The sequence below is a fragment of the Tachypleus tridentatus genome, chromosome 13 (genome assembly GCF_004210375.1).
Source record: "Tachypleus tridentatus isolate NWPU-2018 chromosome 13, ASM421037v1, whole genome shotgun sequence".
NCBI classification, from domain to species: Eukaryota; Metazoa; Arthropoda; class Merostomata; order Xiphosura; family Limulidae; genus Tachypleus; species Tachypleus tridentatus.
The window spans coordinates 200,678,754-200,697,997 of NC_134837.1; the positions used below are offsets into that span (position 1 = coordinate 200,678,754).

Genomic DNA, 19,244 nt, shown 5'->3' on the forward strand with positions numbered 1-19,244 from the left:
ACTAGATAACTAATAGGAATGTGGAAATAATTATCTACAGTTATCTTGGTTCCATAACAATCTATATATATAAAGTTTATTCTTCTTAAATGCCCAATTTATTTGCTCAAAAGGACTTTTGGGCTTATAAGGTATCACATAATATCAAGGAAAAGTGGTTACTAAAACATACCCTAACACGTCACTGTTTCTACATAAAATACCTGCTATATAATGAACCTTGTTGAAATATTACACTGAGGACATGGAAAAGTAGTGCCTCTTTTATAAACAAGTATTCTAAGTGGTTTTAAAGAACAGAATAAGTTCACTAAAAGAAACCATATAAACACATTTACATGTTTTACATCAGCTAAAAACCAAACTAGGAAGAAGTAGGTTTATAAAAGAACAAGTAATCATGACACACAATTATTTAACCATAATGTATTTAAACAAATCACTTTTTACATTACACTGGAGTAGGACAAGATATTACTGCTGTCCTGGACAACCAACACTAAGGTTATACTATGAAAACTTCATACCAACTAAAACTTCTCAGTCAGTGTTCATAGATCTGATATAACCATTACAGGGAGTCAGAAATACCTCCAGAAGCTACTTATTAACTGGTTGTTATTCAGAGTAACATCACAAGTACAGTTACATGTGAACTCCTGATAACTTGCAAATTTCAGCCTTTACTTGGTCCTCTCCACGTGAAAATAAACAGAATACATTATATTAATGGGAACACCTGATTATTCACATCACTGACATACATTTGTTAATTATATATATTAAGTCAGTTAGACTAGAAGAACTAAAAGCAATGTCCAGCTGGATTAAAGGAAACAATATCTTTCTAAGATCTCTCACAAAGTTATAAGAAGAAATACTTTATAGTTATTTTAAAAACAGGTTTATAGCATGAACAAACAAACATCTTGTACACAAGAGGCTTAATTATCTAGGACAAGTAGCCATCACCAAGAATTACACTATAATATATAAAACTCAGCTGAGCACTGCTGTATGTAATAATGACGGTGTTTGGCCAAAGTTATTACTACCATGTGCTGGTTCCCACATATTCATTTCAACTAACTGAGTCCTATATTCTTGTAAGGAACTGTTGCTCCTTATCTTTCTTTAGATCTTAAAGTAGAAAACATTTCAATATAATCTCTGTGAATCATTCATAAATCACTTACACAAATGAAGTAAAAATAAGCTAATAATGTGAAACATACCTTCACACATCATTTGCAAAACTGCAAAGTCTAAAGGTTGAAATAATGTTATTGTTAATAGTGTGCTGAAAAAGAAATTTGGGGGAATTATGTTGAATCCAGATGCCATACACTTTCATATCTGGAAAAACTGATACAAATAATTTAGTTGTCCTCTAAAGAACCAAGAGACCAGTCCAAAACAGTATTAGAAATGTGAAGCACATAATCCAGACAAAGTGTTTACTTCAGATGGAAGTGGTTCCTAAGCAAATATATTTCTCAGCTTTCAAAAGTCTAATAGAGAAATATATCACCTAAAACAAGCTCAAATTAGAAACCTGTAAACAAGAGTGTAAGTATTAATAAAACCACCTTAAAATGTTTGAAAGCCAAGATGTACTACAGAACTGATTGGAATATCCACTCTAAAGATAAAAAACATTTTAAAAAATGTTTTAAATGTTGAAAGAATAGACAAGAAATTAAATGTGCTGAAATTAATATATTTTCTGTTTTGAGAGAAATATCAACATCTTCTACCCACCCCAAAAAAGCAGCAGCATAAGGTTTTGTATATTTTACAAATAATTATAACTTAATATTTGGCACAACATAACTCAACTTGAGCCACAACACTATGTTTATCACACAGTCTATTTAACTTTTGTATCAGAAAACATTTATTCATTCGTTAAATTGAATATTTATGTAGTTAAGTCACATTGAAAACCATTTTCTTGGCTGTTAAACTTTCCTCTTTATTCAATTTGTATCTGATATCATTCCTTGCACAATGTCTTGAAGACTATTTCTCATTACTAGTTTAATTCAAAGTAACACTGGAAAGAGCACTGTAAATCATACTGATAGGTAGGGCATATACTTGTGTAGTGAGGTGTCTTAAATTTAAATTCTGTCCATGGAAGACACAAAAAATGGTTTAATACACTAATGCAGAAGGATGAATTTATTATTAAGAGTGAACAATGGAAAACTAGGAAGGAAAAATATATAATGTAACAAAGTAACCATGTTTTCTAAGAGGAAATAGTAAACATAATAAACATATCACCAAAAACCATGTAACAGCATTGTGAATTAATATGTAAGAATTCCAAAGCGAAAGCAATCTTAAATGACACTTTTTCCATAGATGTCAGTGAAAAAGCATTGAAGAGTTATGCATGTGAGACAGTAAATAAAATTAAAACACTTCTAGCCAAAATTAAATTATTAACTTATAATAATAAACATGAACTTTATTTGTAGGCTTCAACTAATATAACTTTCTATTATCACCACTGAATTAAAATGAGTACTTCACAATAAAAGAGATAATACCAGAACAACCTAATTACCCAGGCTGAGTTTAGGTAGTTTGTCAACTGTAGAATATAGTCACTAAACCAATATCAGTAATATGTACACACAACATAATGAGCAAAATGTTACAGCTTCTAGCAAATTCTTACCTTAGTAGCCTGTTCGGTACTGTATACCTGAAACAGTTGAGGTGCAGTGCTAGATTCTCTAAGCAGTAAAAGTGTAAAAAGTATGTCTTTAAAAACTGGTTTCTTGAACTTAGTGGATGCTCATTTTACATGTTGGTTAATTATTTGTTTATGAACATGGTTCCAGGTCAATAGGTCATGGCAAAAGATGTACATTTAGCATTTATTTAAAATTAAAATCAAAATTGGTGTTCACCTTTCACACAAACGTATTTACTCATCCTGTCTACTTGTTAAACTCAAGCTGGATACTTACTATTCTGATAAATATACTCAACCCTGATTCAGATAACCTGGACAAGTAATTAGTAATGTTGACTGAACAAACTATGTTAAATATATGATGAAAAAAAAACCCTAATATTTGACAAAATGCCTTGATTGCACTAGAAACAGTAAGCAAAGCTAATTTTATGTATATCTGCTATATGTTGAATAGGTAGTTAATAGGTATTGAAATTAAATAATGTTATCAAATCATTCAAACATTCTGTAAATATGGACCTAAAGGAAGGTGCGCAAGATAAAAAAGGTGGAGAATTAGGATTATATCTTCAAATTATAAGAAACTATCAAATATAGTGATGTCTATATGAATATTATTCCAAATGCTATATACATGATAATCCTTATTCAGATGACAGTAAAACTTATAAAAAGATTATACAAGCTACTATCCACCCCCCATAACATAAACTTACATCTAGTATAACCCTAAGTGTTAAATATTTAAAAAAAACCAGGTCAAATAATAAATCACAAGTGCCCAAAACATACTACAATTGACTGTTCCAGTAACACACAACTCAATTACATACATTATAATCTTTCCTGCTACAGCTATGTGCAGAAATCATCTGGTAAGAAAGTAATTTATGCCACAAGTTCACTGCTGTACTGTTCCCAACTCATGTGAGGTTAAGGATAACATGATGAAAGATGATGTCAACTGGGTGTAACTGATGTTCTGATGAAAACTTGCAGCAATAAATATATCAGTTGGAATACACTGACAAACCTAACAAGTTAACTAACAACAGTTAATGCTTGATACTAGTTTGAATACACTGAGAGGCCCAACAAGTTACCTAATGGTGAATGTTTAACATTAGTTGGAATACACTGAGAGACCCAACAAGTTAATTAATGGTGAATGTTTAACATTAGTTGGAAGACACTGAGACCCAACAAATTAACTAATGATGAATGTTTGGTATTAGTTTGAATACACCAAGAGACCCAACAAGTCAACTAATGGTGAATGTATGATATCAGTTGGAATGCACTGAGACCCACGTTTATTAATGGTGAATATTTGATATTAGTCTCAACACACTGAGAGACCCAACAAGTTAACAGATGATAAATGTTTAACATTAGTTTGGATACATTGAGAGACCCAAAAAGTTGACTCATGGTGAATGTTTAACACTAGTTAAAATACAACGAGAGGTCCAACAGGTTAACTAATAGTGAATGTTTAATATTAGTTTGAATACACCAAGAAACCCAAACAAGCAAACTAATGGTGAATATTTGGTATTAGTTGGGATACAATGAGAGACCCAAAAAGTTAACTAATGGTAAATGTTTGACATTAGTTGAAATACACCAAGAGACCCAACAAGTTGACTGATGATGAATGTTTGATATTAGTTGGAACACACTGAGAGACCTAACAAGTTAATTGATAATGAATATTTAAATTAACCAAATTAATCATAGTCAACATTTAATTGCTTATGTTTTTCAGGAATCTATTTTTGCTAGTTTAAATATTTCTCAGCCTTGTTGTTAGTGTTTCTGCTGTAACTGTTATATAAAAGCTTCCCAACGTGATTATTTATTTACAATCATTAAGAAAACACTGACACTTTATAACTTTACTCTGTTAAGCCTAATTCACAGTTTCATAATATTCTTAAAAAAAAAAAAAAACTAACAAAAATCTACTAACATTTCTTTTTTTCTGTTCAGTATTTTTGCCAGCATCTTTTCATCTCTAGTTACCCATTGGTTAAACCATTTATTTTACTGCCCTAACACTCGCCCACTTAATTTGGTATTTTCTAAAAGTAATAGCAGTTTTTTATAGCACTCAAAGGAAGTAATAAGACTTGTACAGTGACCAACCTAATTTACAAGATGTAACAGTGAAAAAATATTCTCAGACACAACTCAGACTGGTTTGGTGAATTATACTTTTACATCATGTCCTTTAACAAATAGTTGTAATCAAACATGCTCCAATAACACACTACTGGCATAACCTATCAAGAAATGAAAATGTCAGTAGTGTAAGACCAAGAATATTCTTTTTAATAAGATTTTATGCTTATATTATGACATTCATATTGTACCTACTGACAATACATCAAAGTTTTAAGACATTTTAATATCTGTCATTTTGCTAATACGACTACATTTCAGTTTCAGTGGAGTGAATTTAATACTTTCTAAAATTATCTCAATTTGGTATACTATAATGTACAGTACCTAAGATCACAATGTTTCATAAATATCTGGTGTTGTCAGCAACTTCACAAATAACTTGTTTTCTCAAGCATTATTACAGTTATCAGTTCAGTATCACTTTTCATTTCACTGAGAACAGTCTAGTTGTTTTACACATTTTGTATTTTGTAGTATAATATACACATTATATTTGGACAAACGTAATATGTTTTGATAGTTAGCTAGTTTTGAGCTGAAACATTAAAAAGAACTATACTTGAAACCTGTTATCACATATCTTATTTTCTTATGTAGAATATATTAAATAAATCAAATATTGATCAAACAATACAACTAAAAACAAACAAAATAAACATAAAAATTACTGGATTAATAATGTTAACCACAAATCTGTATTCTGCACTTCTAAATCTTAAATTTAAAGTCTTGACACCAGGTGAAGACAACCTATTACAACATGACTGACTAGTGAAATAACCAAATAAACATGCATTTTAAGTCTTCAAAAACCTTCAATATGTCACAGCATTTTCTCACATTCTACATTTACATGTTCATTAATAGTTGACACACATGAATACCAGGAACAAACAATTAGAAAACTGGTGTTTCTGAACTACAGTGTAAATTAAACTGAGCATATCCTTCATCTCATATATGGACCATGATATGTGTCAGTTTTTCTTACATGGCAAATAAGACTATCATATGTAATAAGAGATAAAGTTGGAGATTAATGCTTATCTTCACTCTGTCAAAACTGAAAATAGATTAAAATGGATTAAAAGAAAGAAAAAACCAGTTAAAGCTTTCGATTCCACAGGATATGCCAACCTGTCCTCTGGATTAGGTGGTATTCCAAGGTCCCCTGTACGAAGACGGCGACTTATTTCTTCAATCTGCAGTTGCACTGAAATAGATGGGGTTAGAAAAAGGGGGGCAAACCCCCAAAATTACAACACGCCTCATCGAAAAAATCAGCCACAGAATATCTGCAAATAAATACTACCCTGAAAATAAATTATAGTAATCTAGACCTGGTTATTGACTGAAATAGTTACATCATAAGTGTATCCTTTAAAATGTAAAAAACAAACAATGCTTAATTATATAACACAGGGAGTTATAAAACATTGTTATAAATAATTCTTAAATCTGGTTTCAAGACCACAAAATGCCATAAAACTATGTTTAACAGCAGTTACATTAAAAAAAAAAGAGGGAGAGATGTATCAAAATCTTCAAAAGTTTCATAACAAATATTCAGGTAATAGATATAATCATTGACTATTCACAAATAAATCTACCATTTACCAACCAAAGATAGTTCAATTATTAAACCTTACCTATTCTAATACCATACTTACTCAAATAGAATATTTATAAAATGCCCTTAAATACATGTCATATATAACTTTAACATATAAAAATGTTAGTTTCCAAACAACCTGTGTGATGAAGTTTTAAAGTTACAACTTGTAATAACAATGTTACACACACAGCATACAGAATTATTAAAAAGTCAATGATTATATCTGCTACATATTAACACTATAAAAAGTCATATTCTGCACTTTGCCAAGCAATAAACACATCTTCAATTAATTATACTAATTCTTAACAACAAGAGAATAAAAATCTTCATAATTCACAGCACCCGAGTAAGAATTACATAAATGTATTAACTCAACAGCATGCTGTTTGAAAAACACCACTTTCACAATAATGTTTCTTACAAAACAACTTGTGTTTATTTCATGTTACTTTTTAAAATAAATTTACCACTACTAAATTGTATAGGTAATAATATTATGAGTATTAATCACTTTATGACACCAGCTGGTCAACCTTAATCTTTAATATCAATGACAAATATTGCAGCAAAATTTATATTCACAAATAAAAACTTTTTTGAAAACTATTTATATATATATATATATATATAAATATTTATTGTAACAAGTCATGACTATATTTAAATATATATTATTTTTACAGCCTACAATTTAACATTTTCCTAAAACATAACAATACTCAGGTAAAATAAGTGAAAGGTGGTCATTTCTAAGTTACAGGTTCCTGAAATCCTAAAATATATTACTCACTATAAAAATACCATAAAAATCTTCCAAAAAAAACTTCAGCTATAACTGTTTAAAGTTCCCTTGCATGTTTAGAAGACAAATCAACCCAAAATAAATGTATAATGAAGTCATCTGTCATACACTGTAAACACATTAAATAACGTAAAACAGTACTTCATACAACAACCTTTACAGTTTGAACACTATATGAAATAGAACTAAATCAGGCCAAAAATGAAAATTTTAATTACATGATAATTAGAAAAATTTAAATCTTTTGTTGTGCATACATATTGAGAAATTTAAACCTTTCATTAACCAAATTTTCTCAAAAGTTCAAACACTTATAAAATTTTTATAATTTGTGATACATTAGTTCCTTGAACTACAAATGAATGAATTTTTTATTTATAATTTTACTCACTTTTCAAGAACAATTACTGAATGAAAGTGAGTAAATACAGCCCTATATTATGTTAGCAAGACACATTTTCTATGCAATGTGAATTAAAAATAATCTGAATTCTGAAGATACAGTCAGAGAGAAATAAACATGAGCCAACAAAAAACAATTATAGGTTTAATGAAGTATCTGTTTCTTAGACTTGACCCATTACTATATAATAATTACAGCTTGCACTACAAGTCACAAATATAATTTAAAGTTTACAACTGTTAACAGCATATAAAACAATAACAAAAAATATGTATGCACTTATACTGCTGGTTCCCATACAAATATTTAGCAAAACAAATATAAGAGAGAAGTTGAAAACATACAAATATATGAAATTATTTAAACAAGTGTAACTTACAAAGGTAAGCTCTTTCTTGATCAAAAGATAGACTGCTTGGTAATACAGTAGGCATTCCTGGAATAAACACTTTGTCTTTATCATCCCCTCCCCATCTGCTACGTCTTTTCTTTCTAGATCGCTCGGGCATTTCAGGAGGCCAGTTAGTAGACTCTGTAACAAAATGTTTATGTCAGTGCATTCATACATGTAAGTAGTATGTGTCTCAATAATTGTTTACTTTCAACTTGCAGAGGGGAGTTGTTGTTCTTTAATATCACAGCCTTTTGCTGTTGTGTTTTGCACAGTGGAATGAACTGTGGAAACATTCATGGAAGTGAACAAATCACAAATTAACAGAGTTTTGTGGATACATTAACTGCTGTCATTACAATTTGATATAAAACTGTACATACCTAACCTACACAGACTTAACTAAATATACAATACAGAGAAACTTTAGTTTCTGGAAATGTCTGCCTCAAAACATTACTGTACATGTTTATGTAAATTATACCTCTCAGCATAAGGCCTCCACAGGTAGTGGATACTTGTCAGTCCCTGTAATATGGGTTTTGCCAGGGATTATTTGAATCATCATCAAATATATCACCAAGTTCATGTAATCAGCTGTTGTTTTTCATCCAGAATAGGCTCACACATAACTCTGATTTTCACAGTTGTTATGACCAGGGTATTTCAATTTCAAAAGGTTTAGACTAGCAACATTACAAGCACTGCTTTATTACACATACATCCAATATATCTGAGAAATTACATCAGTTTTAAAACTGTAAATTGATTATTAATTATTAACAAATTCAGAACAAGAGATTCAAATTTGATTATGGCAAAAAGTGCACTTCATGAACTACTCTGAATTTCTGCATGACAAAAGGCTGGAAGAGCTGTCATACTGACAACAAATCATCACAGTTCACTTTCACTTTCAACTGTAAACATGTTTCAGTTGAGCAAGTGAAAACGTTTTGTTGTCAACATTCTACAACAGAATCTTGGTAAACAAAGTGCATTTTCTTCTTCAAAGAACACCTTAAGAAAATACATTATAACAGAAACTTGGTGTAAACTTTGGACTAAATAGTTTGTTGTTGTTTTTACTTTATTACTCAAGTTTATAATGATACCCCTTCATTGTTTCTCATTATGCTACATCCTTTATTACCAACTTCTTACACTTTACAGACAGTATGCTATGATACCACCTCTGGTTTTAAGGTCAATCCAAATGTTGCCTGCATAGGCCTAAGTCTGTATGTAAATTAAGCTCTTACACTTTGTACTCAAATAGTTATTAGTGTGTTAAACATATTCAGCAATTTAATTACACTTATTTTATATTAGTGTTGCCATTGACTTTCCATACACATTTATTTGTGATTGGTAAAGGCCTAACTTCTGCACATGATCATTTAAATTATTTTTAAGTTGCTTGTAAAATTTAGATGTAGTTGTTTGTTAACTGTGCATCAAGTGAACATCTACTAATATCTATAAGACAATTTGATAACTGATTTTGTATCCTTTTTATTTAAGTACCAATTTAAAAATAAATGTTATTTTACATACAGTATTATCTTTTCTTTGATTTAATTTTTTTTTTATGTACTGTTAGGCTTACATGTACCTTATTTTGGATAAATGTGTCTATTTTACTCATTTCATCTTTACTGTTTTTATTTTGTATCACAATGTACATTACGCAAAAATCATATGTTTATACAGTTGTGCTTTTAAAGCTTTAAAAAGTTATTTCATGATGATAAGACTATTTTAGGTACCATTTGTACTGCTAGTGATAGTCTTTCTGCTTCCACCACTTGTTCTCAACACTGGAAAACAGCTCAGCATGTAAAACTACAGTTAAAGTGAAAAAACAAAATGGAGTACAGCTGATTTAAAATTTTGATGGTTAATGGTATAAAATTTATTAAGATTATTACAGAAGCTATTCCTGAGAAAGTAATAGTGGTTTTATGTTCTGAAGTACTTAGTGATGGAATTCAGGTAAGAAAAACTAAAACTGGCTGTGAAAAGTAACTGACAAGCAAGGTATACCTGTTATTTCTGTGCTACCTTACAGAGCAGGTAACTTCGGTGATGTAGATGTAAGTAATCTAAAGAAAATTGATGATATATCCTATCAAAAGACAATGGAAAGGTTTTAGTTACAAAAGAGAAATACACCTGCATTCACTTCAGCTACAGATGATGAAACCTTAGTTTATACTAGAGTTTACTAACAGACTGACAACAAAACTGAAAAAATACAATTGACATGGCTTTAAGATAATCATTCAATTTCCTATAAAGTTGAATTGGCATTTAAAAACAAGTGTATCTAAGTCACATGGTGAGGTGAAAGACTTCTTGACAACAATATATTCTTTATTCAAAGGACCTGGACAATCCAAATGCCACTTTGACAAAAGTTCCAATGTATTTGGTGTGTAGCATTTTAATTTTCCCAAAGTGCAATGGAGAATTCCCTTGCCATTTGGAAGGAGAGATTATTATTGGGTACATTTTCAGGAGTCTTAAAAAACAAAACAAAAAAAAACTACTTTTCTGTCATAATATTACTTGTACAAAGAGGTACTGAAGTTATATTATATCTATACAGTTTGAAAAATAAAATATTTTATTCTCTAAGATCCTGCTTACAGTAAAACAAAAACAGCAAAGAATGCCTTACAGGAACTTAAATATGGGTACACACATAAAAATATTTTAAAAAAAGTTCAAACTCAAACTGAAAAGGAAACCTTGTTATTGGAATCTTTAAAGCATTTATTTAAAGGAAAAAATAAAAAACAAACAAGGAATACACAAGTGTCAGTATCAACTATACTCTGACAAACAATCTATACTGTGCTGAGAAAGCTGTAGACAGAATTATAGTCATTCCAAGTGTACAGATTTATCCTAACACAAGATTCCCCTGTATCAAAGTGTTTAGGTCAAATACAGTAAACTCGAGTAACACCACCAGGGAAAATGAGTGTTTACATTTACTTGCATAGCATTTTCATCAGACAGCAAAATAGACAATTTTAATAAACCTAAGATAAGCTCAGAATTGATAAGTACAATATAGGCAGAATGAAAGCTACTAATCTCTGGAAGCATGTGGTTCTATACAAAAAAAAGAAATTTCAAAATATTTGTGCACTGATGGAAATAATGCTTTGCAGAGAGCCTAGTAATAGTATCAAAACATAGTTAATAAATCAAATATCAACATTCTACGAGTTTTAAGTTCTTAATTTAAGAAACAAATATCAAATTTTAAATATCTCCTTGTTTGAGAATTGTGACATTTGTTCTCTAGGTCTTCCCTCTTCTCCAATTTACCACCTATCTCAGAAGTGTGGAATTTAATGTATATCACTCATTATAATATAGGTATAAGTAAGTGCAAGAATAGTTTTATCGGCTTCAATGCAATTTGTTTATGGAGCCATAAACTAGAGAATAAGACCCACTTGCTATGCCCAACTATAACATTCTCTTTTTCACAAACTGCTAATAGCTTTTCCTCATCTTTTACACAGATTATAACCAACAGAAAACCAAAGTTTTAATACATCAAATGACATATACTACAATTTCTTTCTGTGTAGAGAATTACTTATTTCACCCTCAGTTTAAACATTTTTCTCATGGGAATTACATTCATTAGCTGAGTTTTTAAAAGGCTCTTATTTCATGGTTAGAAAGCTAGATATTTATAGGACAATGTTTGCTTGTACACATTACCATTCTGTGACCACGTGCATTATTTACTTAAATAAAAATTATTTACTGTAGCAGTACCATTAGAATAAAAAGTAGGCTTAACTTTCATCAACAGTCAACAGCAAAAATTAGAAGACCCAACTAACTACTTATTTTTCATGTGTATTCTTTATTATTATCATCAAAGTAATTAAAATGTAAAAATTAGAAACTTATTAGGCTAGATTAGATAAAATAATGTAAAATACTTTACAAGGTGTGCTCACAAGCAGCTCATGCATTAGGTAATTCATTATAGTGACATGAGCTGCACATACACCAAGCCATTTACAACTTTTGTAGTGATATTACTAAAGGCAATAAAACAATATAATTATGTATTAACAGATGAATACTGTCTTGATCACAAGCTATTTAGGATAAGCAACTGTTTTTTCATGTTATAATTTGCAGTAATTTTATAAAGAAAATGTACAATTTAGATTTTTTAAATTTTCATGTTGGTTATAAAGTTGGTCAAACTGAGCAGCACTTGTAGAACCAGGGTAGAGAAAATAACAATAAAATTTTTTCTGAAAAAAAAAATGTTTCTTTTAGGAGGTTTTAGATATTATGCAAATATGGTTTCAGAATTTTCAGATGAAGAAAGGATTTTGCAACTTTAACACATTCTCAATGGGGCTCAGTATAATATATGCAAGTTCTTCTACACATTTGCACTGTAACTTTTGACACAGCACGTGCATCTTCAAAAAATATGGCATACTTAGTAAGGATAAGTATTTTTGTATTCAGAAAATCAGATTTTTATTACTGAAATATTTTTGCTAAAGGTTTGTTTGTGAAAATAGTCTGTTTCATCACTAGTCTGAGTGCAAAGTTATTTCATGTTAAGATTAAAAGCTATTCTTCATTTCCAAAATCTCAAATATTATTTGTATAATCTCTGAAACCTCCTAAAGACATTTTAAATGTATGTTTTCAGCAAGACTTTATATTTTGTTATTTTCTATACTCTATGTGGGGTCTGTTATTTGACCAGCCTCGTAACCATCAAGAAAAATCAGGAAATTAAAATATGTTATGCTTTTTTCATGCTAGAATGATTACATATTATTACATGAAAATACAAATGTTTAGTCTAAGTAGCTTAAGTCTCACAATGATATATATGCACATATATATTTATTTTTTATTATATTGACCTTCCAGTCATGTCTAGCTGACATTACATAGCTTGCATTGACGTGGTACACATTTTCTCAAGTCACAATATCCAGTATTATAAAACTAACTTTTACTCCTCCCTGTTTCTGGTGTGTTTTAATGAACTATTTTGTAATATGCAGTCATATTTCATTTATTATACATTATATATTTGTATATAAGTTATTACTGTTTAGAAATAAATTATTAAACTTATTTTTCTTAAAATGTAGAACAATAACTAAAGAAGTAAACCAAACAATTATCTCTTCTTGATACAACCTATGAACTCAGTTGTTGCTGGACATAGGTTGCTAAGTATTTTAAAATTTTACATGTGAACGATATAAAACAATTTTTTTTCAGGTTTTTTTTCATATACACTTGAAAAATTATACAAATTTAATAAATTTCTCTCTCAATACCACAGAATTCCAATATAATTTATTAACCTTTGTAACTTAGATTTTTTAAATTTTATAAAATATGAAACTTTGAGTGAACTAAAGACACAACTTACCTCCTTCAAAACTTGGGTTGAAGAATGTGGTAGCCTTTTTGCAAATTAAAATGGCTGAGAAAACCACTCTGAGGGAATTTTAATCTACTAATTGGTTATTTACGATATACTGAAGTATATAAAAGGGACCAATGTAAAAAATGGAAAGAGTTGAAAGGGGCTACTGTTTTTGATTCAGTACATAACCCATATATCAGTAAAATAAAGATATGAGGTTCTTTTTTTTATATTCTAGGTTGTCAATATTAGTAATTTAAGTTTCTAATTTGTATAAAAGTATATATTTAGTATTTTGAAATCACAAACATCTAATTTCAAACAGTGCTGCATTCACTATACAACACAACTCACAACAATCTATATTTAAGGATTTTAATGGGGGGAAAATAAAGTTATTTTCCAAAGGCTGGAAAATGATTAGTGAAAAATATGCTTGTATGGAAGCAAATGGTTAAAAGTAGATAACTAATTGCAGCTTAAGGCAAGAAAACCCATTTCACTAGAAACACTAACACACAAAAATTGCTTTCAAGCCATATAAAATTATATATCAGTACAAACACCCAAAATGATGGCTTTTTTTTAAAAAAACAGACTTGCATGTGAGAACATTATTAACTGATATTCAAAAACCAGCAGAGGAGAGTTGAAAAAAGAAGTGAGGACTGTCATTGGAAGATGTATTTATGTGTGAGAAAAGTTGATATAAGATAGTATATACTTTGAAGGATACTTTATTTAGTTGAAGATCACAGGTTCAAATATTCTTTGATGGAAAAAAGATGTAATAAAATCCAGTAGAATGGTGTAAATGTAACTTTCAATTTTCTCTGAAAAATGTTTTAAAGAATCTCATGAGATAATTTTTTTTATTTCATAGAATGGAGTAACTTATACTAAAATAATTTTGAATATATACTTCATCAAGTCATATGACAACCACAGCCAATTTAAAGTCATTAGAACCACTACTGGATGTAGTGTAATGTCAAACTATCACTTTCGATAAGAGTATGAAACAGACGTATCTCATGCAAATTATTCACACACTCACAGCACAAAGATGTATTCAGATCAAGAATTTAGAATTCCCAAGACAGGAATACCTGCTGGGTGTGTTAAGCCTAACAGTATGATCTGTATACTGTATGTCTCACATCACTGATTATATATCTCTCTTCTTGTTGTGTGAATATAAATATATATGTTCACACTACAGCTCGATGATTTGTTTATTTCAATAACTGATTAAATGTCATGCTTATTAATCAATTATTTTCAGTTAATCAACTGTTCTCACATCAGACTCAAAATAATTGTAAATAGTAATTATTGGAAACTGAGCTAAACAAACTTGAGCTAATCAAAAATAATAATAAAAAATCATACTGGCAATATTTTGATTACTTGGATAGTTATGGTCAAAGACAGTAATAACTGGAAACACTAATTTTAATTAAGTGAGCCTATCACCAAACTCTAGCTAATACATTTCATTATTTCGCTGTGCTCATGTGAAACTGACTGTAAGATTACATTTCAGTTCAGTCTTAAATGCATGTACTTACTTTACCAGAATAAATGAGTATTAAAAGTCACAAAAACATTTATACTGTAGCAAAGACACAAGTATGATTACATAAATTAAGAAAAATAAGTAAACTGATTGACCTTCGTTGGTTATAAAAATCATTTCCACTTATATTTGTGGTAATCTGCTACAACTTTGTTGCAATAAGTAAAACTACACATTTGTAGTTATTAATAGGACTAAATCCTATCACTGTCAATAAATGAATACCTTGTCAATCATCACTGAAAAATTACATTAATATATAAAAGGACTATTTTCTCATTCATTTCTTTTAATACTATCTGTTTCATTCATTATATGACTCAAACTGTGAGCTTAATTTTTTGTATTTTACTTTAATTTGGTTTCAGTTCAAATTTTGTAAGTTTATAAAAAACCAATAAAATGCAATACATTCATGTTCATACAAGTTCAAAGCAAGCAAAGTTATGCACACATAAGTCACCTAAATTCTTAATATTAAAAGTACAAAGTAATATGATGATAATATTAACAATGTATTTTATTCTTAAAATTACTAAAGTGAATAGTCAGTACAATCACAATTTTGCTAAATTTTGTAAAGGCCTAAATTAAGATAATTTCCATATCTTTGAATTTACTTTTGTAATGATGGTATTGAGGGCAATATGAGTAATATCACTACTATTACTATCGTTTATATTAATATATGAATGTACTTTGATTTTTAATTTTTTTTTTACTTTTAGGCCTAACCTGTGTTACTGACTGCCCTGTAAACTATTAGAATTTTGTAACGTAATTATTTCAATATTAATTGAATGAAGTTAAATATTTTTTTGCAAAAACTCACGTAGTTCAAGACCTGATTCATCACTTGATCGTTTTCCAGAAGTCTGTGTTGTCATGTAACTTGGTTTTAATAACGAGCTTCCTGTTGGTGTTTTCATGTTGGAAGACAAAGTCGGATTGAGACGACCTAAAGGTGTGGTATTAGCTCCTGTCGCCATTTTCCTAACTGTCTACTTACCACTTAGGCCTAAATTAGTTACCAGGTTTTACTTATGTTATTATGGACAGTCTTCTGTTTATTAAATTTTGCTTAAGTTTAGATATGCTAAAGCTTTGGTTTTTCACATGAGCTATATATAATAACCCTATGTTTAATAAACAATCAAAAGAAATAAAAGTCCTATTGTTACTTTGAAAGTTTTTCAATAACCCACAACGAGCGCGATCACAAATATTGATTAACCCTGTCATATACTTGTGCTGCTACCTATTGTGCAATAAAAGAACTTAACTGCGGGTGTTCAACCAGAAAGAATAACATAATGTCCACGCGAAAGCTATTTGAAAAATTCGATACACGTCTGTTAACACTATAATCAAAATATCTATTATAGTCAGCCGCATTTTCTAAGCGATCTCACAGTACAATAATGGTGAAGAGAAAAAAGTGTATGAATATGATCTATATAAAGCACAGTTCGAAAATGTTACGTTTCTTTTCTTCATGAAGGTTCAGAAATTCGACAGCTAAATAAGATCATTGTCTTATAAACAATAGTTAATAAATTACAAATTTTTAGATTATATTAAGATCCTTAGTGTTGCTAGCTGTAATAAGGATTGTTCTGATTTACAAAAGGATTGTTTGGTGAGTTGGGCAAATAAATGTCAAATAGGTTTTAATTATGGTAAATGTAAGATAATACATCTTATCATAATTTGAATTGTAAGCATGGTTTGAATGGAACGGCCTTAACAGTATCGTGAAAGAAAGGGATCTTAGTGGAATAACTGATTAGTCTCTAAAGCTATCCAAACAGTGTGTCGTTGTTAGTAGTAGGGCAAATAGGATTTTGGGTTGTATCTAGAGAAATATTGAATATAAGCCTAAAAAGGTTATAATTTCATTATACAGGTCACTGGTTAGGCCACATTTGGAATATTGTGTTCATTCTTGAGCTCCTTACCTCAGGAAAGACGTTGGATTGTTGGAAAGGGTTCAGAGGAATGTTACTGAAATAATACCTGGGATGAAGTAAATATCATATGAGGAGAGATTAAGATCCTTAAAACAGTTTTCTCTTGAAAAAAAAAAACGAGTTAGAGGGTATTTTACTCAAGTGTTTTTTTAAGATTGAAAAGGGAATTTTCTTTCCATGCTTAACAGTGAGAATAGTAGGACAAGGGAACACAAATATAAATGTTGGCAGGTAGAAGTCATCTTCAGCTAAGATAGTTTTGTTTTTTTAACAGACTGGTTGGTCTTTGGAATGGATTGTTTTCGGATGTTGTGGAGGCAATAAATTTAAGCAAGTTTAAGAGAAAGCTTGATAAGTAGATCAGTGATAAGGGCTGGCTTTTAGATGCTTTTTGAATTTATCAATTGATATTTTTAATTTAGTGTAAAGGATGGAACAGTCAAGATTGACCAAAACCTCCCACGTTGTCTCAAAACTTCACGTTACCATGGTGGGCAGAGCACAATGTCCCCTTGTGTAACTTTGTGCTTAACTGTCACGTGATGGGGTTGTGGGCTGATCTGTGGGCAGACAAAGTGGGTTGAATCGGTTTAGTCATTGGAGCTTCGACTAATAGTACCAGCTGTCACGTGCAAAATTTATTTTTAAGTGTGGAGTTTGTGGCGAATGAAGCTCATAGGCACTAACTCAAAGCTTTATAGTTCAAACAAAAGAGACTCGAACCAGTGACATCCAATAAAATACTTTATTTATACTTTCAAACATTTAACACTGCACACAAACATACAGTCTAACTTGTTAAGGTTTATTATAAGCAATTAGTTAATTCTATTACCATTGTGACTGATGTTAAGGAATAATGGCAATAATAATACTTACAAAGAACGTGGGTATGAAAGCATCTTTATATTCTTCGTTGAGGTTCTGAATGAGATACTGAGCTGTTTGACTTACTTAGCTGACTAACTAATTAACTCTCTGGGCTTATTTTTCAAGCCATTTTATATTAGTAGGAGGGTGATTGTTGGCCTACTCAAATAAACAGCTGGTTTCCTGTTTCTATTGCTCTGAGTTTGTTTCATGAAGAAAACTCTTACTGATGCACAATTAAACTGTCAAACTTTGTTTACAAATTCCTACGTTCTCCAGTTATTTACTAATCCTCTTTTTAACACGGGCATTGTTGAGTTAACTGACCACATGACCTCTTCTCTATATATGTAAAGTATTTCCTCCACCATTGGAAAACAATAATCCGATTATAGCGTCATCTCATTAATCGAGGTCTTCAGGTTCAACATCTAAGTTTATATATCTCTTTACAAGCTCGCTGACGTCTGCTTATTTAGTTTAACATTCATGAGACATTTCCTCAACTTCAGTTTATAGCTTAAATAACCTCCTATAACTCCGAGAGCATCTATTTGTTCAATCTAAACACATTACTGAAGTCCCTCGATGTGCATCTCTGAAGTAATGTCCTAAGTGATGCCCCTGTATTTATTTGATCCTTGATAGCATCAGTTATTGATCAACAGGTTAATTGTAGTGTAACATGTTTCCAAGCGTTTGCTTTGTATGTTGTTCTGTCTGTAAACATTATTGCTTTAAAAATATATTTGCTTATATTATATTTGAGATTACTTGCAGGGCAGTACATTTCTATATTTGTTTCCTTCAAATGTTGTTATTTTCTAAACATCAATTACTTGAAAAGTATGTTTACTTGTACGGCATTTTTCTCTGTTTATTGCTACAATTAATCATGCGGGACATCCACATACTTAGCGACACCTCATAATAACAAATAATAATGTTATGTTAATTAGTCTAAATGATTAAGCGAGTATAATTACAAGTTATAAATGTGGTTTGGTTTGTCTCGAATTTCGCGCAAAGGTACACGAGGGCTATCTGCGCTATCCGTCCATAATTTTGCAGTGCAAAGCTAGTGGGATTGACTATCACATTATAACGCCCCCACGGCTAAGAGGGCGGGCATATTTGATGTAATGGAAATTCGAACCCGTGACCCTGGGATTACGAGTGCCTTAACCACCTGGGCCTACTTAAAATGGGATTTTTTTTCTATATTCCTAATATAAAGATTGCAAATTTCATCGAGATTGAGA

The 19,244-nt window shown here is 30.3% G+C and overlaps 1 protein-coding gene across 1 annotated transcript in view; it reads right to left on the bottom strand.

The window, feature by feature from the left end:
• LOC143239868 (splicing factor 1-like) overlaps positions 1-16,389 on the bottom strand; it is a 39,359-nt gene extending 22,970 nt beyond the window's left edge. Inside the window, exons 1-3 of the mRNA XM_076481460.1 lie at positions 15,975-16,389; positions 8,103-8,255; positions 6,038-6,113 (exon numbers count right to left, since the gene is read on the bottom strand). Of these exons, the coding sequence (XP_076337575.1) occupies positions 6,038-6,113; positions 8,103-8,255; positions 15,975-16,131 (386 nt within the window). The 5' untranslated portion in view covers positions 16,132-16,389. The remainder of the gene's footprint in view (positions 1-6,037; positions 6,114-8,102; positions 8,256-15,974) is intronic.
• Between the last annotated feature and the right edge of the window lie 2,855 nt (positions 16,390-19,244).